This window comes from Rhincodon typus, chromosome 2 (assembly GCF_021869965.1).
Source record: "Rhincodon typus isolate 14 chromosome 2, sRhiTyp1.1, whole genome shotgun sequence".
Taxonomy (NCBI): Eukaryota; Metazoa; Chordata; class Chondrichthyes; order Orectolobiformes; family Rhincodontidae; genus Rhincodon; species Rhincodon typus.
This window is the reverse complement of record NC_063333.1, coordinates 94,663,068-94,687,824: the sequence shown is the minus strand read 5'-3', so window position 1 is coordinate 94,687,824 and position 24,757 is coordinate 94,663,068. Positions and strand designations below refer to the sequence as shown.

General features: G+C 40.0%; 1 protein-coding gene across 1 annotated transcript in view; it reads right to left on the bottom strand.

Annotated features, from left to right (window-relative positions):
• The window catches only part of colq (collagen-like tail subunit (single strand of homotrimer) of asymmetric acetylcholinesterase), a 93,142-nt gene that overhangs the window by 50,940 nt on the left and 17,445 nt on the right, over positions 1–24,757 (bottom strand). Inside the window, exons 2-8 of the mRNA XM_048613929.1 lie at positions 23,659–23,768; positions 18,360–18,458; positions 13,879–13,923; positions 13,719–13,745; positions 9,141–9,212; positions 5,834–5,896; positions 622–648 (exon numbers count right to left, since the gene is read on the bottom strand). Coding sequence (XP_048469886.1) covers positions 622–648; positions 5,834–5,896; positions 9,141–9,212; positions 13,719–13,745; positions 13,879–13,923; positions 18,360–18,458; positions 23,659–23,768 — 443 coding nt within the window. The remainder of the gene's footprint in view (positions 1–621; positions 649–5,833; positions 5,897–9,140; positions 9,213–13,718; positions 13,746–13,878; positions 13,924–18,359; positions 18,459–23,658; positions 23,769–24,757) is intronic.

Genomic DNA, 24,757 nt, shown 5'->3' with positions numbered 1-24,757 from the left:
CTTGATAATATAGATACAGGGTGTGGTGGGGGCGCGGGTATCAGTTCCTTTTATTGAAGGGGGTCGCAGTTTAAGAAAAGTTTGAGATGTCTGCCTTGTAAGACAGAGATGATGAGAATTTCTTTATCTCAGCAGGATGTCAGCATTTTGAATTCTCTTCTCAATAAAGCACAGCTCTGTATTTATTCAAGGTAGTGTTAGATTGAGTTTTGATAGGTAAGGAGTCAAGAGCTGGGGGCTGAAGGCTGGAGATGGTGAGCTCAACTTCAGGCACAGCCACTTCAGGCATTATCTTACCAAACAGTGGTACAGACACAAAGAACAGAGTGCCCTAGATTCAGGCATTGTGCTTACTTGGATAGCAAATTCTGTCCTCACTTATCAGTCACTTGCAGCACAGGTAGCTGCACGATAAGGAGGATTAATTATCCTGTCACTATTGTAGGGAGATTGAAATCAATATCAGCAGTATGCTCTAAACAAGGCAGAAAAGAACTAAACCAGCACTGACTAGGGATGAACTTCTTGGTCTATTAGTCTGAGCTACACTGTTTTAACTATGGAGAACCTAAATATTAAGAGTTATAGGATTAGTTCATACATGTTTAGTGATTTACTGACCTTTTCACCTTTATGCCCCATCATACCCTGGAAAATGGAATACGAATGCAATGAATATTCATTTTCAGTCAAGGAATTTCACTGTAAATAGGGTCAAAAGTCTGCAAACTTTATTGTTATTTCATGTGTACTGATGCACAGTTCCATCTTACGAATACAATTAGTAGTCAATTTTGTTAAGTCAGAAACTTGATCTATACTTTGTCAACCTGGCTCTGAAAGACATGTAAATTGGAAAATTCTGCATAATTTTAAAAATCTTTAACTTTTGTGGTGACTCAGTGAAAGATGGAGCTTGATTTTCAGTGTGCTTCCCTAGTGAGGCATGATACTAATAATTTAGTGCTATCTGCAAACATGGATATACAACGCTATTCCATTATCAAAAGTTATTAATATGAATAGAGAAAAGCTGAGGCTTAAATCCAGATTTCTTGCGAGCACCACAATCCGAGTTCCTTCCTATTAAACTAAGTCCCTCTTGTTATATTTAAACAAATGCAAAAAGATTATCTGTGTGCATTTGTTTTACGAGTAATGGCTTCTGCAGAACCTAATATGTTGTTTTGTTGAGGGATTAAACAAACAAGAGGGCTTTGTTACTAATGCTGAAATACTTGCACAATCCTTGATTAAAATATGCTCTATTTTAAAACAATCAAATTCATTTCAGAATCAAAATGGAAACAGAAAACGCTGGAAAAATTCACAGGTCTGCAGCATCTTGTGTTTTTATTTCAGATTTTCAGAATCCATAGTCTATTACTATCATTCCATAAATAAATGGGAATAGCTTCACTTCAGACGATTTTTAAAACCTCTAATATAACCTGCTAGTACTGAAATGCAGATCGATAGTTTCTAACTCAGCTATCATGCTGTTACTGGAAAGAATTTTATCTCCAGTCAGTAAAAATTTCAGCCAAATTCAAATTCTCTTGTATGAGCGGCATTATGGTTCAAGGACACTGAATATACAGGCAATTGGCATCAGCACTGACAGCCACTGTTAGCACAAAACATTCTAAAACTAATGTCCAAACCCTTCCCCCATGTTAAATTGAAATGTTAGGTTATTAATAGTAAGATATCAGGGAGTTATTTGAAAACTGTAAGCTAATCTCAGGGTTCAGATGTCAGTCATAAATGTCTTGAATTGCACTCTCACAATTCATTACATCATCTGAACTCCAAAATTGGATTTCAGCCTTGTGCTGTTTAAGTAACTTAAAATATATGTTATAATTATTAATCATCCGACTTGATTAGCATTATCATATTGAAATAAAATGTTGTCTCATCTTTGTGGATTGTTAATTCTGGCAATTTTTGTTTTAAAAAGTGATTTTGACAGATTACAAAGCTACCCTTTGATTTTGCCAATGACACAGTTTATACAACAACCACGCTCGAGCCAGTTGTATCAATAATTCCTGTGTAGCGCTTTTATGACATCATATTTTAATCAGCTTTCGACGTGCGTGTACATTAAAAAAAAACTTCATTTCCATTTGACTTTAGGAACAAGTTGTCTTTTTCCATTAAGTGCACTATAGATAGATTTCCGCACCATGTGGATGCCATTCAGCTGTATGACAAGTAACTTTAGAGAGAGCTGCTATACCTGTCTCAAAAGAGCAGCTGTACATTAGCTTCATGGGTTTTGACTAAATGAGCATTAATTTCCTCCTAATCCACCTTCCTGAATTAGTTATATAGAAATCACAAAATACTATAATATGTCGGTGGAAGTTCTGGCAAAGATTCAACAGAATGACTCAGAAAATTCACTGGAGTATTTTGACCATTCAAATATGTTCAAGCCCAATTCTAAGATATATTCCCATGTCACATCTCTTTTCCATGATAATAACCGAGACAGTAGATTTTCTGTAAATCACTAATCCTGATTTTGCTCTATGGAATAAAGAACTGAGCAGTCAGTTTGAAATTAAAAGAACTAAATTAGAGTAGGAGTCAGGTACGTAATAGGTTTGTTCTAGTTCTTATTGAAATGTCAGATTATTCTATGATTTGAGTACCTAAAGTATGCAGTCATGAATGCAGCAGTGAGAGAAGCTGCATTTTTAAAAATGCTGTACTTTGAATTAGATATTAAACCTGATCCAGTGATTGAACATAAAAGTGTTCAAAATCCCATAATACTCTTGGAAGAGCAGGGAGATTCCAACACTCCTCCCTTGAGCAACACTTGTTAAGAAATTAATTGATCGTCCTATTAGTTGCATTGTTCTGTACACAAATGGGTGTTTCATTTATCTATGCAACTGTCATCAATGCAGTTTAAAGTGCTCCCTTCTATGTGAACTGCCATGATGTGGTATGGTAATATATAGCTGCAGCTCTCTCTTTTGTTCATTTGTGCAAAATGCAAACTTATTTCCAATTGGAAACAATTGATTGTGAATTATTTTTGCTGCTTTTGTAGGTTTTTTTTTAATCTATCAGTGGAGTGTGAGTGGTCACATTAAATTTGTGTTTGTGTAAGTACTGAGTTCTGGGTGAGGAAGAACTTGTCTGCAAGTATAACCAGAAGTTGTACAATGAGGAAAACCAAATCCACAGCTGAGGTAGCTGCATTTTGCTGTTGTGATACATTAATGCACAACATTGCTGCCATGAGAAGCAATGCTTGATATAGACAATGATCTGCATTGTTGCAATATTGAAACCAGCTATTGTCAGCTTATAATCTTGGTTGGAGACAATATTTTCTGGGGTTAGGATTGGGACCCTGATCTTTACAAGGTCATTTAACAAACACCAGCCGATTCTGAAGATTAGCTGGGACAGCCTTTCCCTCATCATTAGTTCAGCTTCTACTCCGCTGGTACTGCATTGAGTAGAGGTGGCAAGATTTTGACTTGGTTTATTATTGTCACAGTAAAAAGTTTTGTTTTATGTGCAGTACAGGCAGATTATACCATACAAAGTACATAGGGTAATAGAACAGAGCAAAGAATACAATGTTACAGCTGCAGAGAAGGTGCACAGAGAGCGAGATCAACATTAAATTTAAAATTTGAGAAGTCCAGTCAGAAGTCTAGTAACAATGAGGAAGAAGTTGTTCTTGAATCTTTTTGTATGTATATACAAACTTTTATATCTTCTGCCCAAAGGAAGAGGGTGTAAGACAGTATAACCAGGGTGGGAGGGGTCTTTGATGATGTTGCTTGCTTTCCTGAGGCAGTGGGAAGTATAGATGGGACCAATGGACAGGAAGACTGGTTTGCGTGATGGATTGGGCTGTGTTCACAACTCTCTGTAGTTTCTTGTGGTCTTGGGAACAGCAGTTGCCAAACCATGCTGTGATGGTTTCTATGGTGCATCTACAAAAATTTGTAAGAATCCTTGTGGACATGCCAAATTTCCTTAGCCTCCTAGGGAAGTAGAAATGTGTTGTGCTTTTTTTGATCATTGCATTTGTTTGTGCGTTAGGGGCCCTGCTGAAAGCAGGGTAAGTGGGAGACGGGCGGTTGGGTGGCAACCCCACTTCAGCTGTCTGTGGGAATCGGTGCCACATCTTTCAGTGACAAGCTAATTGGTTGTTGCAGGAGTAGCACATGCTTTTACATTGGCTGGCTGACCGCAGGAATTGCCAGCTGAAGGGCCAACAACTCGGTTAACTGTCACTCAGAGATAGTAGGAACTGCCGATGCTGGAGTCTGAGATAACAAGGTGTGGAGCTGGAGGAACACAGCAGGCCAAGCAGCATCAGAGGAGCAGGAAAGCTGACGTTTTGGGTCTGGACCCTTCTTCAGAAATGGGGGAGGTGAAGGGGGCTCTGAAATAAATAGAGAGAGGGCGAGGCGATGATAGAATTTGGATAGAGGAGCAGATAGGTGGAGAGAAGACGGACAGGTCAAGGAGGCGGGGATGAAGCCAGTATAGGTGAGTGTAAGTAGGGAGTTGAGATGAGGATTGGTCAGTTGAGGGAAGATGGACAGGTCAAGGAGGCAGGGATGAGGCTAGTAAGTAGGAAGTAGGGGTGGGGGTTGGTCAGTGAAGTGGGAGGAGCAGATAGGTGGGAGAAAGGATGGACAAGTCAAGGAGGCGGGGACGAGATGGACTGGTCTTGGGATGAGGTCGGGGGTGGGGAGATTTTGAAACTTGTAAAGTCCACCTTCCCCTCCCCCATTTCTTTCCTGTTCCTCTGATACTGCCTGGCCTGCTGTGTTCATCCAGCTCCACACCTTGTTAACTCGGTTAACTCAGTGGGGCCATTGGGAGCAGTGGTCAGTCGTGGAACTGCACGTGGCAGAGTGCCACAGAAGCACACCTCCCTCCCAATGAAGTAAGTGGCTTTGGAGACATAAGTTGCTTTGATGTCTTCATTTCTACTGGGGCTGACCCCCAAAGAGTTCTTAAATAGGAAGGCCCTCCTCTAAACTAGCCCAGACGGTGTATTGGATTAACTTGTATTTTCCTCACAAAGCAGGAAGTCCACTCATTGTAAAATGCCAGAGGGTGGGGGAAGGGGAAGAGGCTTTTAATTCTCCACCATCGACAACAGATGGTTCACATTCCACAATCCCTTGCCATTTTACAGGCCCCACCACAAACCATCAGTCCCAGAGGACTGATAAAATTCCACCCTTTGTTATCTTTAGATGAAATGTCACATAAAACTTTCCTACTGCAGATGATAATCCGGATTTACTGTTATAATGACAATTAGCAAAACCTCATGTACTTTAATGTGTATGTATTTATGGAAATATAAATGAGGCGTTCTGTAACCAAATAAAATCTGCTGTACTAACTTTAATTAAAGTTACAGCTAAACAATTACATAAAGTGAGGGATAGTTTACAGCCGAAATTACATCGACTGATAAGCATTTATTCTACCATTAGCCTAGATTAGGAAAAAGCTAGTCAACATGCTGGAAGGCAAGGCTCTTTCCTTGGGCAACTGTTCACGAATTGATGCTGTGTGTGTAAAGACACTCTGATCCATAGGGAATAAAGCCTTGATTATCGGAAAAGTCGAAGGCAAAAACAATGAGAATTATTGGAGGAACAATCATTTTGGCAGTATCTTACCCGACATTAATTAAAGCTTGTGTCGGATCCTGCACAATCTAGTTCAGTTCCAAACTGCCAGAGACATTTACTTTCTTTTAGTTACTCAATACTGTGCTGAGCATTTCTGCCATTAAGAGGCACACACAGGAGATGCAGATACAAACCTTAGGGCCCATTGGTCCTCTTGCACCTGGCAATCCCATTAATCCTTGATCACCCATTTCACCCTTAAATTAGAAAACAGAAATCAGTCATTCTAATTAACACTAAATTGCTGGACAATATTTCTAAGTAATTTCTATATAAAAAAGTAGAATCATATCGTATTATAGAATCACAGACTTTTACAGTGCAGATGGAAGCCGTTAAACCCATTGTGCCTGTACTGGCTCCCAAAAGAGATACCCAGCTAGTCCCACTCTTTGTGGTTTTTCTTTAGAAAAGAATCTCCAAGTCTTATGATGATGCTGGGAATAGTGGGCCTTGATTTGCAGTGCTCTATCCTGGTGGGTCATAACATAGGAAAGATGATCCTCTGCCTTTAGAGCTTGCATTGGGTGGGTGTGCTGCAACTTCTTCCATCTAGATCCATGATTCCATTCCATCTGACCTTTGGGGTGACCTGGTGCTGCAGGTATTGCTCATTCAGTTGCTGGTGCAGTTGGGGGTGGTGTTCCTTCTACTCTCCGTGTCATCAGAAATAGAAAATGGAGCTTTACTGAAGATTGGCAACAAGGAAGTGGATCTGAAGGTGTCTGATGTGCTAGAAAGTGAATTGCCTTTGAAGAAGATGGCAACCATTTGACAAGCAGTAAAATCACTCTCAAGTAGAAGAAATGATTCAAACATCAGCCTCTGGAGATTTGAAATGCAACTGATCAAAGCCTTCCCAAATTGCCAGTTTCAGTCAGAAAGCCCTTCCTGCTCTACCCTACCCTCAGTGGCCCTGGTAAGGTACAGATACAGTGAGCACTGTTGCAAAAGAAGGAATTAGCAGTTTGCAAGGATCTAAAGTGTCTTTTTAATTTCCGGCATTGCTTTCTTGTCAGATTCATTGACGTTCCCCACTGGACTTGGAACCATTTTCTGGGGGTCTTTCTTACCCTGCAAATAGCAAAACCTGCCTTCAATGATTGGGAAGATCCTGCTGGTATGATTACATTTTTTATTGTTAATAATAGTGACCTTTAAAAAAAGGACTTGCCCAAAATGGATGCCTGTAATAGAAACAACAGTGTGTTATTTCAACTGAATTTGGTTCTGTAATTGTTAATACTTTGTTTGCTTCTTAATCATGCTACTTCTTTCTACCTCATCAAACCTAAATTACTGTGCCACTGGTTTGATGATTAGCATTGCTACACTGTCAGGTAGGGGACAGAGTCCCAGTACAATAATTATCATTCTCCGCACTCACCACAGTGAGAAAACTGGTTTGTTCATGAATTCAGCGTATATTATCTGAAATAACAAAAACCTGATAATGATCCAATTCCTGCCTTAACTCTCTTAATTTCATAGAATTGCAGACATTTACAGTCCAGAAGGGAGTCATTTCAGTCCATTGTCTCTATGCCAACAAGCAAGCAGGTAGCCATTATCCATAATAATTCTGTGAGTCAAACTAATCCCACATTCCAGTTCTTGGTCAGCAAGATCAGGCACTTCCAAGCACATTCCAAAATAACGCTGTGGCAGGAAATGAATTCCAAGCCCTATCACTTCTCCGCAATTCCCTTCTAATACTTCTATTAATTATTTTAAATCTTTGGCTGTGTTTATTGACCTCCCTCCTAACAGAATAAGATTCTTTTAGTCCAGTCCAATTAGGTACCTCATAATTTTACATACAATTAAATCTTTCGTCAACTTCCTATCTTCCAAAAAAATCCAACACAAACCTAGTCAATCTTTGCTCATACCTAAAAATTTTTGTTTCCTAATGGCATCTTTGTAAATCTCCTCTTTACTTGCTCTGGTGAGGACAACCTTCCTGTAACATAGTGATCAGAACTGTATGTGGTACAGTATTCTAGCTGTGGTCTAGCACTTATGGCGGTCTATATATTTCTAGCACAGCCTTTCTGTTCTTATATGCTATGCCTCAGCATATAAAGGAGAAGAATTCATATTCCATGTGTACCATTTTGTCCACTTGTCCGGCTACCATCAGGATTGTATAGAGTGGTGTTCCAAGGTCTCTATAGTTTTCTCAACATTCTGGTATTTATTATGTGTGTTCCTTAGCCTATTTACCATCCCAACTGCAATACCTCTCATTTCTCCAATTTGACACATCTCTATTGACCTGACAAGTCCTTTGGTATTTCCTCGCAGTCTACAGATGACATGGCTAATTTTTAATTCATCTGAAAACCCTTAATCACATTCTTACATTTCAGTTTGAATTATTGATATATAATATTGAAAATCAAGATGCCTCATTCTGTGGAAACCCCACAGGAAAGGAGCCTTCCTATCACAGAATCATCCAATAATCATCTTTTATTTCCTTTCCTGAGGCAATTTTCGATCCAAATTGTCACTTTTCCTTGGATTCTGTGGGTTTTACTTTTCTAATCAATCTGCTAACCTCATTAAAATCCTTGTTCAAATTCACATAGACTGCATCACATGTGCTATTCTCAAAAATCCTCCTTGTTACCTCCCCAGAACATTTCAGTTAAGTTAGTTAGAAAGAACCTTTCCTGTTCTAGATTAATCCAGGTCTTTCTAAATAATGATCAATGCTATCGCTCAGAATTTTCCCAATAACTTGTCCATTGTTGAGATTGGGATGACTGAACTCCAATTATCCTTTGTCCTTTCTTTTACATAATGCTCCAAATGTTCTGGCACCTTGCCCATAGCCAGAGAGAATGAGAAAATGATGATCAGGGTTTCTATTATTTCCACCCTAGGTTTAAGCAGCAGAATGCATCTGAAAAGTATCATTGCAACTGTGTTGCACTGCCTTTGACAACTAATCAATCAGAGCACTGAACACTTCACTAATTAAGCATTAAACTTAAAACAAGTTCCCACACAGTCCAAAATTTACTTTGAACAATTTTCATGTCGGCAGAGTGCCAATGAACCAGTCAGCTATTTTCTAAAAAGTAAAAGAGGTTGGAGTCGTATACAGTAGCTCAGCAATTTTTTGCTTGTTATTGGCCGGTAAATACATTCATTTGTGGGATTCACTATTTAAGAAAGAAATAGATTAGTAGACACTAAAGACATCAAAGCATATAGAGAAAGAGCAGGAGAACGGTGCTAAGATACAGGATCAGCCATGATCGCATTGAGTGTTGGAGCAAGCTCAATGGGCCTTATGACCTAATTCTGCTCCCATTTTCTATGTTTCTATGATAAATGTAATTTCATTTATAAATTGGAAGCAGTTGGATCTGTTTTAATCTATGACTGTGTTCAATGAGACTGACAGTCTGGAAACTCAACAGTTCTTACCTTGGGCCCAATTGGTCCTGGTGAGCCTGCAGGCCCTGGCAGTCCATGGGGGCCTGGTAACCCTGCTCTCCCCTTCAAAATAAATATTAAATAACTAGTCAGATTTCTTGATTTGAAACAAAGTCAAGAAAAAATAGTCACACTAAAAGCTTTGAGTGCACACCTTTCACTTTGAATGAACAACTTTCAATAGTTAAGAATCAATTGTGTGAGTGTGTGTGTTTACTAAACAGAGAATGTATCAAGCTAAGTGCAAATAATCATAACAAACCTATTCAGACATATTATGAGATACCTCTGGGGCAGGTGAAACTTGACGTGTACCATCTAGTTCAGAGATAACAACATAACCATTGTACCATAAAAGCCCCTTCATGCTAAGTGTAACATTGTTGCAAAAAGTCAGCAATTCATGCCCATTAGCTGTGAGGTAAATAGAATGCTGAATTATACTGCTAATTCAATAAGACACAAGTTAAATGATCTTGTGGTAAAACCATACAATGTTCTGTCAGATTGTAATTTGAACGTGGTGTCCAGTTTTAAGACACGTGGAAATTATTCACCGTTGAAGATGGTGTAGAAAAATCCACAAGACTGGTTCCTGCAAATTTTGCAATTTTTTTTGAGTGAAGAGGGAGTTGTATCGAGTTCTCTGGCGTGATTTTTCTCATAAGGCCGAGTGAGTTTTCGATTTGATTCTTACCAAGCTTGTTGCATTAGTTGGTGTTTCAGCGCTCATGGTGAGAACCATGTTTGATTTCCATCTAATCTTACCATGCGCCATTCACAGAGAAGCTTATCGCTCAGCGGAGATATTCCCTAAGACCAGCATCCATCTGCACTTTCTTCCAAAACCCATATGGCACCTGCAAGTGTGCTGGCATCTGGAAGCTGTGCTGCTTGGCTGTGGAAGGTGTCAGGAAAGATGGTGGAGAATGGTGGCAAATTTCTCTGAGAGGGCCCTGGAAGTCCTTGATGAAGGAAGGATCGAGCGGAATCTTCTTCCCAAAGGTCTGGCAGCGGTGGCTACGCCACCAGTCCATGCCAGCCTGGTTGGAGATCATCACCCAGGTCACTGCTAGCTCCAAAGTGAGAAGCACTGGGGAGCAGTGCAGGAAGGTCAATGATCTTCTCAGCTTTGCCAGGGTAAAATTCTGTTCTCTGCTCCCTCACTTTCTATCCCTGCAACTGTACCCACCTCCAACAAACAGTCATGCTCTGACACTCTCTGTTGCATGTAATACATTCCCTCACTCACTTTCGCTGACCCCTCCCCATTCTCCCATACCACTAACTTGTGTCTTACACATTCAGACCCTTTGTGTCATTAAGGAGAAGACATCCCACAACAGGGCAGAGCAACATAGGACAGGGAGGTGGGGTGCTGGGTATCTATGTCCTCACACCCTCTGAGGAAAACATACTCGCTCTAGAAGCAAAGGACAGGGACTGCTCCTGAGGGGATGGGGAGACATCCATAACCTCAAAACTGAGAAAGTAATACTTGTCACCCCCTCAACTGTCACATTAACTAGGCATCGGACACCACACTAACCAACGGCCACGGTGCCTTCTGCCTCTTGTGTCTTGCAGGTGGACTCATGCTCCCAAGATGCAGGCTACCTCCCCAGAGACAGTGCAAACACATTGGAGGGTCCATCTTCTAACCTGCCTCTAGTTGAGGACTGTCAGAGACCAGGCACCTGCTCAGCCCCCAACAGGACAGTGCCCTGTGGTATAAAACGATGAGGCACTTCATTCGGCAGCAACAGGCAGGTATCCAGGAGACATGGACCCTGATCGCTGAGGAGCTAGAGCGATGCAGCCGGTCCTGCGACTGTCTGACTGTCTGTCTCAAGGATAGGTTGGCAGCTGCTATGGAGTGCCAGGCGTGCACCCTCAGGGACCACTGGAGAGTCAACAGTATACCGGCACTCCATCAGCCCATGCACTGGTCCTCAAGACCAAAATTAGGGTGAAAGGGGGAGGATGAAGCTTTGACCCTAATCCAGATGGACCCTTCACATGGTGATATCACAAGGCACCCAGCTGGAGGAGGAGGGCCCCTCAATAGTCTCCAATCACTGTGGAGGTGACCAGGCCCTCCACCTCCACACTGCCTCCCACCAATCCCCTCCCTTCAACTGTTGGATGTTCCAAATGAGGAGGTCAACTTTCCTTGGACAAGACCACCTTCAGCATGTCTGACCTATCCAAATACAAATACCCCGTGGGGTCACCTGACCAAATCTCCAGGGCCAACAAGTTCCTGTGCAGTGCAGGGTCCTTCCACATCATCTGCAGTGCCGGGTAGCTCAGTGCATCACAGCGGGATGGAGGGGAGGAAAAGCAAGACCAATGGCTTGTGGGTACAATAGCTGGCAATGTTCTGTAAGCAGTTTGCTTTCCACACATTCCTTCGCACACAATGATACGTAATTTTTAAAAAATTTTACTTGCGTTTCACGTTCATGTGCTTGGCCCTGTCTCTGTGTTGGCTCTAGATGCTCCTTTGTACCCTATGGCATCACTCCATGGGTATTAACAAGGCACAATGGTTGGGGCTATGTGATGAGCACTCAAATGCATAAATGTGGGATCTGGGTAATAATGTGTGTGCATGGCATTGACTCAATCTGACAATTATTCACCTGCCCCCTCATCATTACCCACAGTTTGGCTGGCAGAAGCCTACATCTGAGGGACAGTGATAGCAGTGACAGTGACAGTAGTAACAGGGAGGTGTAGCACACTAATGATCAATATTGTAGGATGGGCAGGGAGTATGGACCCTACATGCCTCTGTTGCTAAGGTATCATGTGCTCAGGCCAATGTTGTTCCCACTTGAGTGCCCAGTGACTGGTTGCAAATACAGGCCCCTCCCTCACAAGTTGTCTCACTTATGGCAGCCATTGCAAGGCATTTTGTGGCCTGTCTCCACAACATTGTGTTCTGTCCATGTGTATCATGATTGGAATGACAACGAGTGCATTTGTTTTGTCAGTGTTTTCCAGCCTTGGTGTTAACACTTTGTTGAGACCCCCACCATCAGCCTCTCCTTTCTCGGTGCCATTCTGTTAACACCACAGACTTCACATTTCTCCAGATCATCGGCATGTACATATGCCTGCAATTGCCTATCTGTGGCCCGCACTTCCCACAGATCCTCTGCCTTTCTGTTGGTTCAAGTGACAGGAATGACTATGCTGACCCTTTCACGTGACCAGACCCTGTCAGTATCTGCTCTCACCTGCTCAGACCCCTGGTTGGTGGGCACACATGTGCCACAACTCCTGGATTGGAGTTGAAGGCAAAGGGCTGACTGTGATTGGCTCCCTGTTCAATGCCACCCCGACTGGATGCCAAACCATGGACGAAGCACGGGACTGGTATGGGACGCTGCCATTGACTGACTGTGATGGACTCCCCTGACTGATGGATGTCCCCATGGACTTTGTGGCAGGCTACTTCTTTCAGACTTTTGGACATCTTGAACTACTTGCTGTGAACACACTGCGCTTGATGTGAACACTGAGGCCATACAATATGGGTGCTAGGGTGACACGGCACACTGACATACGTTCCCTTGACTGTGGGCTGCTGTACAGCATGGCCACCTGCCTTTTTGTATGGCTGCACCGACTGTCAAAGCAAGTCAAGGCAGGGCAAGCATGCTGTGAGCGTGCCAGTAGGCACTAGGTGAATTTGTGCTGAAAGAGAACACGGCAGCAACTCTAGTAGATAGCCTGGATCACTGTGTAATGGGTTCCTGTCCCTGTGTGGGGTCTATACCCAATATATTGCTGGTGTGCCCTGCTAGACCAATCCACCCTTGGATGGCACGCTGCCAGTGCATTGGAGGAATCAGGATGTTGGCAATGCTTCCCTGCAAGTGGAGTGCCAATATCTATGATAGATGGCTACATGTTGCAGGTGGCTCTGCAGTTTGGCAGTGGGCATGATGGAGGTTGTTCAGAGGAGGTCACATGTTGAACCCGCTATGAGCCCACTCTTGTTTCCATGTCGGGTTTTCCTGACAGCTAGTTCATCTGACGAGTTTAGTAAGATCCCATCCCATGGCAAATTGAGGTGTTAACAAGACATTTAATAATGATAAATGCCAATTGGTAACTCACTGGTGCCTAGCAAGGATATCACCTCACCACTTGAGAAAACAGTGTACAAGATACATTGTGATGATCTGGATATCAAGATAGGCCTCACTGAACATCTCACCATAGCTCACATCACTCAGAGCATGGGATGTTTCTGCCAATTAAGGTTGATTCATTGTTCATTAATTGAATAAATTCTACAAAATGATGCCGAGCCAATTTACAAAATGAAAATTCAAGCAAAAATGAAATGTGGAGCAGCATTAATAATTGGGAGTTCTGCATTCCACACTTTGCTTTATAATTTAAGAGGAGAATGGGATAATAACTTCAGCAGCATTAGGTGAAGCATTAATACAACATCACAGCATATTTTATCTTTGATCATTTTTAATTTCCAGTGATAGAGGGACCACAAAAATGATGAAAAATATTGGTGTTGGCTTTGGCCATACTCACTTTTCTTCCTGGCCTTCCAATTTCTCCCTAAAACAGACAGAAATACACATGGTTCATACACATTTCTTGCTCTGAATTTGCTAAGTGATGTCTGTAACAATGTACATTCCAGAAGGCTGAGCATAACAAGCTCAGACAGAACATATGTCATGATACTTACGTTCTCACCTTTTGGTCCCCTAATCCCTGGAATTCCTGGTGGACCCTGTCAATTAAAATAAGGGCATCATGACATTCTGATCAATTTTCAGATACGAGGGAAATATCACACACAACACCTGTATGTTTAAAAACCAAAAGAACTGCGGATGTTGTCAATCAGGAACAAAAACGGAAGTTGCTGGAAAAGCTCAGCAGGTCTGGCAGCATCTGTGAAGGAAAATCAGACTTAACGTTTCGAGTCCGGCTTCTGAGGAAGGTTCACTGGACCCGAAACATTAACTCTGATTTTTTTCTTCACAGATGCTGCCAGACCTGCTGAGCATTTCCAGCAACTTTGTTTTTGAACCTGAATGCTTAACTTTTCAAAATCTATTAGTTTATTTTATTTGAACTATAATAATCACATTTGGGCTAATTTTTACTAGAAAGAAATGTGAAGTGAAAGGAATGTTAAGACCTATACTATCTGACAGCTGAATACAGCAATGGTTACTAATAAAAGTAAAGTTTGTTGTGTTAACAAGGGCACCAAATTTCTGGGAATTCTCAAAATGCAAAGGAGCAGCATACACATCTTGCCTATAGAGACACTGAAGACCCCAGTTCCAAGATTGTAGACCATTTGCAAGATTCCCATATCTGTACATGCATATTGGAAGTGTTTGTCTGGACAAAAAGAATGGAAGTTAGAGTCGTGTCTCATCAGGTCCAGATCCTCACTGATTTTGAGCATGAGGTTAAACACAGGAACAAGAGTGGCTCTTTACCTCTTTGAGTCTATTGCACCGTACAATGTTTCCAGGGCAGTTTTTTCAGTATTTTCTCCAGTTTTAAGGCAAAAACCATTCCAGTTAATTGGTTAAACCATCTTGTCAGTTTCCATGAACACATAAGAATTACACTTCAACGTTTGTTCTCGGGCAAGTTAATTACCTGACAGTTTCCTTGTAATTTCACAATTTAACAATTTCCTTGTTATACCTGTAGAAATATTATCATCAATCCAAATAATTTCCTCTAGATTTTCAGCACCAAAGACAATGAGCCAAGTCTATAATTTAAAATTCTGCATTATCCTTTAATTTTAACCTCTTTGAGACTTGGACTGAAGCAGCAACTAACTGAATGGGCTTAATTACAAGCTGACATAATCATATCTCCTTATTAGTACTTACTGCTTTCCAATGATCATCCTCTGTCCATTATTTAACATTAATCTGTTTTTAAGAAATCCACTGAATCAACATGGCAAGGGCCATGCCCATATGTGGTCCAGATTTTTGTTATTGAGGTGAGATGCTTACAGAGGGAAATCTTCCAAACTCAGCAGACCACTTATGGAAATGACCTCTGACTGCATGATTTTCCATGGGAGTGGAGGCATGGGATTTGGAAGCAGCGACAGAGGTGGAAGAGAGGAAGAATGCTGTAGTGAGCATTCAGGTCATTTGTATAAAGCTGATAGGCCCTCACATCCCACATGCAACCCCGATATCACCTCTATAGTTACTTACCCAGTATCCACTATGGGCAGACTTAAGAGACAGATGAGGATGAAATCAAATTAAACTTCAATTTACTACTCTGCAAAAATCTGGCCTGACTACTAACATCAGTGATTTTTTGACTTGCCTGATTTAAATTATTTTAAAATTGTGTCTTTGAAAATATAAAATCTGGAAATTTGTAAGAATTTATTCCTGGAATAGGGGCATCATAAAAAAAGCCAGCATTTATTGCCCAGTCCTAATTGCATTAGAGACGGTGGCAGTAGACATTGACTTGACCTACTGATGTTGCTATAGTGAAAATATACCCACAGTGCTGTTAGGTAAGGAGTTTCAGAATCTTGACCCAGTCATGATGAAGGACTGGTGACATACTTTCAAGTCAGGATTCTGTCATGATAGACTTGGGAAAATATACTGATACTTGAGCTCCACTGCTCCGAGGGTCATCACAAAAGTTAAAGATTCACTCAAAATATTCAAATTCCCCAAGTTTCCTGCCTGATGACCTCATGTTAACCAAGAACACTGAGCAGGCTCCTACACTTAGCAAGAAACTACTACTTATTGTGAATAAATCAGTGCTAATCACAGGAAAAGAAAATATGAATGATCAACCCGCAACACTCTAACTGAAACTCTACCCCTTCTTAAACCCTACACATATATAGAGACACAGGGACAAACCAAAAATATTGATGTTATGTGTAGAGAATAAAATATTAGGAGAACACAACTCAATAGCACCAATCCACAGGATTCAATGAGGTGTCCTTTTGCTTCTTATGAGTTTTTCTGATCTCCAATCTTCTTTGTTCCAAGTCCTCTCAGTTCTGTACTGAAGACAGGGCAGTTGGCACACTAACTTTTCAGTCTCTCACTGGTTAAAAGCAGCAGCTTATAGTCAAATGGCAAGTCAAAATACCTAGCTATCTTCATTTTTTGATATTTCTTTGTAAAGAAAGAGAGGATGTTCACTTTTCAGAGGCTTTCTGCCATTGTATAATTCACACACAAGTTGTCTGTTATGTTGAACATCCTTGACCAACAACAACAGGTTGTTATTTTAAAATAAGTCAACAGACTGACTCTGGGCAAAACTGCTCTGAACGCACCCTTACTGTCAAGGATTGTCTTGCTGATTATAAATCTGTCTATCTCAGCCTTCTACGTAATGAACACCCCAACCTCAACAGCCCTCTGCAATAAAGAATTCCACAGATTCACTACCATCAGAGAAGAAATTCACTAAATGTCTTAAGTAGCCAACCCCTTACTCTGAGATTATACCCACTGGTCCTAGGATCTCCTACAACGGTAAAAAGAACTCTCTGCATCTACACTATATAACCCTCAAAGGAGGTTGTATATTTTATTAAGATTTCCTGTCATTTTTCTAAATCTCAATGAATACAAGCCCAGCCGAGTCAACATCTCCTCATAAGAAAATCCTTCAAAATCTGGGATCAACCCAGTGAACTTTCTCTGGACTGCCTACAATGCCAATGTATCTTTCCCTAGATAAGGGGAACAAAACTGTTGACAGTATTCCATTTCATTGCAGTTAAATAGCAAAATCTACAGTTATTTGGAAAGTAAAGGCGCATTTAAAATGATAAAGGCTGAGGAGCCTGGAGTCACAAACTGAAGATAACCTAGCACCACCACTGGCAGGAGAGTGTAATTAAAATACAATGCAAAAAGATAATCTTTTGCTCATTACACTCCATATGCAGCACCTCAGGAAATCATAGACAGATTTTTAAAAAAAATTCATACAAACTTAAAGGTTGCATTATTGTTAGAGAATTCATCCTTTGACTTCTGAACCAATGATTACTTAATGAAACTGTCATCATATGGACATCAACACCTAGAAATACTATGTATTTAGTGCATACCATCACACAACACATTAGCCCTTTGGGCTCCGTCCCCAAATATCAAGACACAAAATATTTTACATGTAAATTGTTCAGCAAAAGACACTAACAAAATCTCATTTTTAATGTGGTTACAGCATCAGGGAAAATTCCTGCATTGGAAATTTATGGTGGGAAAAATTTCATTGCATATGATTTACTTCATTGCAGAAATACTGTTCATATCCTGCTCTTTTATTCTTTCAGGTCCTAATTCTTTCCTTCAGATTCTCCATACATGAACATATATCATAAAGTCATTATTATTCATGTTGATGTTTTCACAGTGCTCTGTGTATATCATTTTCATTTTACTGTTTATATCAAATATTCTCAAAGTCTTCAAGCAGTAATTGCAGTTACTGCAAAAAGCCTCAAACTTTTAATGATTGAGTTGTTCATCTAAGTCCTTCATGAAAGAGAAGTGTATAATATTCGCATAAAGTTTCCTTACTGATGAACAGAAATGTTGAATTAGTTTTGGTACCTTTGACATTTAAGTAACTTTAAACACAGGGTCCTGTTTCATTTTTTAAATTATTGTGCAGAAGTGAAAGAAAGACCAGATCCTAAATCTGGGTTGTGGGTTAGTGAAGCAAAGTTCACTCATCAACCTTCAGTCAGTTTGTAAACACGTCAATTTCCACCAATTGTACATTTTAAACCCAGGAGGTCCAAGCACCCCCACTGTTCCTTGATAGGCCGCTTTAATATTGGATTGAATATGTGGATTTAACCTCCGTACTGCAAACATCTCCAAATAGAACTGATAATTTTAAAGCAACTACTACAATTGTCTGACATTGTGCAATTTTGATATGATTTAATAATATTGAATAACATTGATTTCAAATTATCAAAAAGATTACCATCTTCACTTGCTAACAAAAAAAAATCTGCCTGGGACTGAGGTAGAGAAAAGGGCTCAGTGAAGCTGAAATCAAATACCTGCAAATTGCACTATTTTTAAATATAGCAGTACAAATTCTAGCTGAGACCAGCAAAGTTTGGGATCTTGAAGTTTATCCAAAAGTATCTATTAAGCTTACCAGGGGGCCTGGTGGTCCAGGAGGTCCAACTGATACTTTACATGAAGATTCAGTTGTCTTTATTTCCAACGGTAAACTCTTCAAATTTATTTCTTCTTGCTAAGAAATAAAAAAATGACAGAAAATGTCATAAATAAATTAATTTATTCATTCAAGAAATGATTAGTCTAGTTACTCAAAGGTCATCCATTGCAATAACCACTTATAAAAATTAGGATTGAAGTACATGGTGCAACACAGTGTAAATTTAAGGGGGAAGGGTGAGATCAGAAGCAGAGTTCTTTCCAAGAACTTTCCAACTCTTCTAAGTAATGAACCCAAGTTTAAAATTGACTCAATATGCATACAATTCTTCCTGTGTGTCACTCAAACAATTCAAAACTCCCAAGTACAATAACACGAAACAAACACAGAATGTTGGAGAATCTCAACAGGTCTAGCAGCATCTGTGGAGAGAGAAACAGAGTTAATGTTTTGAGTCCAGTATGACTCTCCTCTGTTTTGAAGAACTGTCATACCATAAGAAGCAGACCTACTGAATTTCTCCAGCATTCTGTGTTTTTCTTCAATTTCCAGCATTTGCAGTATTTGCCTTTATTTGGGACAATGATAGAAAACTTTGACTTGCTGCTAATTAAGACACCAAGCTAAAGGCATTGCAGCACTGGGGACTAGCAGATTGAGAAAGGGAAGGGGAACAGGCAAGGAAAAATAAAGAGAAAGTGGTTAGATCAACAGTCATTGGTTTATGGCCATGGATGTGACTAAATCACCCACACAAACAAAATGCTTACGAGTCCCTGTTCAGTGCTTGCTGTCAAAAAATGACCAGTTAAGGTAAACTTTGTTCAACATGGCCTACTCTTCACAGACTGATACAAAGTATTGCCTTATAGAGAAATAAGTATAATGGAATCCTAAATAGGAACCTCAATACAAGAAAATGTGGATTTCAAAATACATCCACACTTTTCAGATGACCCAGCTTGTAAATACACTATCTAGAGCGGATGTAGATCATACAGGGTCGAAGGTTAACTATTAATCCATGCTGAGTTCTCTCTTCCCTGCATTAACTAGCAGTGAGGACTTTTCTCTCTCTAATGAGAGGGCAGCTCTATGGTCTGGTAAGACTATGGAAACTTTATCTTTTATATTGGTGCTTAACAGAACTTTGAAAGTATGCTATTCAAACAGCTGTAATGATTTTTTTAGTTCCAAACTTTAGTTATACCTTTGAATTCTGAGTCCATGCAGATCACATAAAGCCACATATAATCAGGATAATGTGTGTATCTAACATAGCAGAGCATTGCTGAAAGTCTTCAGGTAGATCCAGTGATCATTCATTTTAAAGCTCTATTCTCTTAACATGTTGAAAAAAAATGTTACAGTACAATGTCGAAACTCTGCTAGAGAGGATAATGTAGCAGTTTTATCCCTATAAACAATGTGTTTAGAGCATCCAGTAGCAAATTTACACTTGAATGTAAACATTTCAATGTGGTTTTAGAAATTTATATCACAAACTCGATCTTTTACCAATCATTGGAAATCCAGGTGTAAAGGTCAGCAGGCGCTGCAAGATATACCATATGAAGACTTCCATATATACAGTGTTTTTCACAACCACCAAACACTCCAAGTATTTTACAGCCAATGATGTGCTGATTGGGTAGTCACTGAATAATGTCGGAAATCCAGAAGCCAAATTGAGCAGAGCAAACTCCTACAAACTGCAGTGTAATAACTGTTGTAATAAAGTGTAAGGGTGTAAAAGGGTTAATATTGAGGAATGTCTTAAAAACGTCTGCTACAATAATATTGTATGGGCAGAACAGCTTACAGTCACAAAGGAGTGAGGTTTAAATTCGGGTCCTCCTCATAGTCACTGCAATGATGTCTTTTATATCATTGTAACTTGTAACACTCTGCTGTGCTAGATGCACACAATAGGCTAATCATACTTGCCTTTATATAATCTAGATAGATTCTCAGAACTGTAGGCTTTCATTAATGGAATGCAATAACCTATTCTGGTTCAATACAAGGGCATCCTCTAGTGAGACCCATAAGTGACTTTCCTCTACCACAATAGACCAAGCAGGCTCCATAGATCTCTACACTTAGAGGATGGTGTTGTGTGGACTTGGTTTAACTTCACATATAACAACAACTGAATAAATATTGACAAGGTCATTGAAGATAACACCCTGCAGTTCTTTAAATCAATAGCAGAGGATCTTTTACTTAGCAGACTGATGGGACAACGATGGCATCCAAAAAGTAGCACCTCTGACAGCGCAGCTTCCCTCAGTACAACACTAGACTGTCAACTAACATTTCAGTGCCCAAGAACTGGAGTGAGATTTGAACCTGGAACCTTAGGTGGAATTTTTCCTTCCTTGGTAAGTTCAGCCCCTTGTGTTCAGGGGTGAGGATACTACCAAGTGAGCCGCAGCCAACGTTTCAATAGGTAGTAGAAATATTGCACGGCCAACTGAGTTTCTCATGCTTAAATCGATCTTATAAGCTAAAATGAGTGAATTCTATCCTTCTGTACTTTATCTTGTGCTATACAGTCTTGATTTGTGCTATTTAAATACTCCTAGTTGCATGCTATCTTGATTCAGATAACATTTTCATGAGCTATCATAAAAACAAATGTTTAAACACAGGTTTACATCAGTATATGATAAAGTGGATGCTTATCTTTAATGTGCTAACTTTAATAATTCAGTATTGAAAGCTACTATCCTGTTCAGTTTAGTCTTGGTGTCTGGGGTCTTACCAATTTTGAAGCATCAATATAGGGTTACAGTGGAGTCAGATTTAGGAAGCATTGATGTTAAGAGAAGCTGCCTCCTCCTTCTCAGTCTAGGTGCTCAATCACTTTCAGTCATAAAGGAAAGAAGTGCTGGTGCATTTCAAAATGCTACTGATTTTAAGTTGCAAAACTCCCTAAGTTAGCTAGTGTTTAAACTGTATTTATTCTTTCTCTCTGCATTGAACATTAACCACAGTTCAGTATCTCTCAGCTACTTCAGGTTTCCCATCGTTTGCATTGATTTCCTACATTCAATTCATTCAAAACAGTCATATTTCCAGTAACAAGTTTTGAAGTAACCCAGTCAGTGCATCTCTCACTCCATTGTAACTGCTGGTCACTACCAGATAAAAATATCTAAAAATACTTAGAAGAATCCATTTAAACACTGCACTATAAACAGGAACCTGGCGGTATCTCCAAGCCAATGAAACTAGGTAAAATCACTCATATGAGTATAATTCACATATTCAACTGCAACAGGAGACAAAAGACTTTTAAACCTATAACATGTAACTGAAGCTGGTAAACAGGCTGAACCAAGAAATCCTACGTCAACAGGGAAAAATGGCTACACAAAAACAAAGATATTTTCAGTGCCCAATTAAATGCTAGCAGGTAGAATAATTTGCCTTCATGTAAGATTTAAACCTGGTTTTCCTGAGTCTCACCCTGTGTCAGTCTCTAGCCTGACTTTTTGGCCAGTTTTGGACTTGTCAAAGGATGGCTGTTGTATATTTTACATCTCTGAGCTACACAGACATAATATATCGGTTTCTTTGTGTAGGACCTCTATTTTAAAAAAAATGCCTGCTCCAAGCTTACAAGTTTTAGCTTACAACAACTGCTTGGTTTATAGACGTTTCCTCTAGCCCACACCCTGGCTTAACAAATTAAGTATATTAATCGCCAATATAAACAGACTCAAGTAGTCCAACACAAAACAGAGCCAATTTATGTTTCATGATATTCCATGGTGCTCTGTAATAAGTGCTGGACAATATCCAACAGCAGTTCCCTGCCTCCAGAAATGTAAATGATCTTCCAATGGAATAGTACCACATATTAGGGAGAGGGGAGTCAGTTCAGTTCAATTGGCTGGACAGCTGGTTTGTGATGCATATTGACACTAACAGCATGGGTTCAGTTCACGCACTGGCTGAGGTTACCATGAAGGGGTCTCCTTCTCAACCTCTCTCCTTGCCTGAGATATGGTGACCATCAGGTTAAACCACCACCAGTGTCAGTCTCCAATGAAAGTAATCCTATGGTCTGTAAGACTATTGCAACTTTACCTTACGCACTACCTGAATACCCAGCAGAACAATCGAAAATTAAATGTAATTTCTCTTCTTAGGAGTGGAGCTAATCACACAATGCATTGAGTGTGATTCAGCAAAGATATTTTAGAGTACTAGAGGGGGCAGAACACAACTTTGAGATTTGTCACTCTCAGGTGACAACAAATAACTCATAGTGGAGAATCATTCAGTGCTACACCAGATTGGCACCTTTCTATCTTTCCTGATATAAACTCAGAGAATATTATGGTTATAACATGGTCCCCAGTAGGATCTCAGCTGGGCTTGAGTATTTCAATCAGATCAAACATGCTGTCACTAAAACCCCTTAAAAGCTACTTGCAGCTTTTTTGGCTTAAAATGAAATGTTAGTTTTAGAATATGACACAGGGAATTATTATATAATAGCCAGCCTATTTGAATATTTATAATTTGTTAATATAAAATAGACAGTCTGTGACTTTGCATATTTCCCAGACATAGCGTGACATGGCACACTAATTTGATGAACCCATGTCAAATTTTACTTATGACTTTAGTTTGTTTCTTTCCTGAAGATCCTGACTCAAAGTATGACACCAGCAAACCATTGTAATTTTATATAAGACTTTTCTTTATGCTTAAACCTAAACAATACCTGTTGAGAGGCAATTTGGCTACAGCATCATTACAGCTGAGCTGTGCTTTCTTCTCTCTTGCCAGGAATACTAAGTATTTGCTGATTGCTTATAAACCATGCAGCAAATATGAGACTCTTGTAACATGTTTAGCTCAGTTCCACAGCAGGATATTCAGTACTTTATTGTCATGAGACGTTTGCTTATAACGTTACTATATAAGTCAATATAATTATGTACAATTGAAATTGGCTGAACAGCAACAAGAAATGACACACCACAATTTGTACTGAATGTACAAAGCAAACAGCATTTCACAACCTGTTGCAGCAATACTTCTCTTCAGAATGTGTATAATCTAACATTGGAATTTGTAGCAATATTTCAGCAGCTGCCATTTGATAGACCCCGTGTAACTGACGAAAATTGCAAAGGTCATTCCAAAGCTTAAACAAACAGCAAAATAGCAGGCAGTTAAAGGCAGAAACTATATTTGCGGTTAGCATCAATGATAGCAGGATGGGTATGACACAAAGGAACTTGGTGGTACTCACAAGACTTTTGCTTTCCCTGAAAATAGGTGGTGGAAACATCGGAGGTGGTGGAGGGGTCAGCAGACAACACTTGTTAGTGCTTCTCTTTTTGTGTTCCACAGGCCCCAGTGCTGCATCACAAAAGAAATGCAATCAGACAATCAGGCATCACTCTTTTGCTGTTACAATTACAGCTTGATATTTGCAGTTTAAGAAATGGGCATCTCAAAAATTGGAGCAAAGCTGATGAGCCTAAAATAAATATCGACTCAATATTTCCATTTTAGACAAGAGAATCTGAATATTACATAAATGTTAAAGCTGATCTCGTATTGATTGATGCATTAAGAATTTAAATGGTATAGTAGCCAGAAACACAATTCTACAGAGGAGTATTGATTCACAGTAATAGAGTTATACAGCACAGAAACAGTCCCTTCAGTCCAACACACTGACCAGATATCCTAAGTTAATCTAGTCCCATTTGCCAGCATTTGGCCAATATCCCTCTAAACCCTTCCTATTCATGGACCCATCCAGATGCCTTTTAAACGTTGTAATAGTATCTGTTTCCACCATTCCCTCTGGCAGCTCATTCAAGACACGCACCATCCTCTGTGTGAAAAAGTTGTCCCTTAGGTCCCTTTTAAATCTTTCCCCTCTCACCTTAAGCCTATGCCCTCTAGTTTTGGACTTCCCTACCATGGGAAAAAGACCTTGGTTATTCACCCTATCCATGTCCCTCATGATTTTTTTAAACCTTTAACAAGGTCACCTCTCAGCCTCCAATGCTCCTGGGAAACAAGCCTCTGCCTATTCAGTCCCTTCCGATAGCTCAAACCTCTAATCCCGACAACATCCTTGTAAATATTTTCCGACTCCTTCAAGTTTCACAACATCTTTCCTATAGCAGGGAGACCAGAACTGAACACAGTATCTTAAAAATGGCCTAACCAATGTCCTGTACAGCCGCAACATGATGTCCCAACTCCTATACTCAATGCACTGACCTATGAAGGCAAGGACGTGATTCGTATAAAATGAAGGATGTATTTGTTAACCCAAATGTTCAATTTCATTATAACAAGGTGTAGAGCTGAATGAACACAGCAGGCCAAGC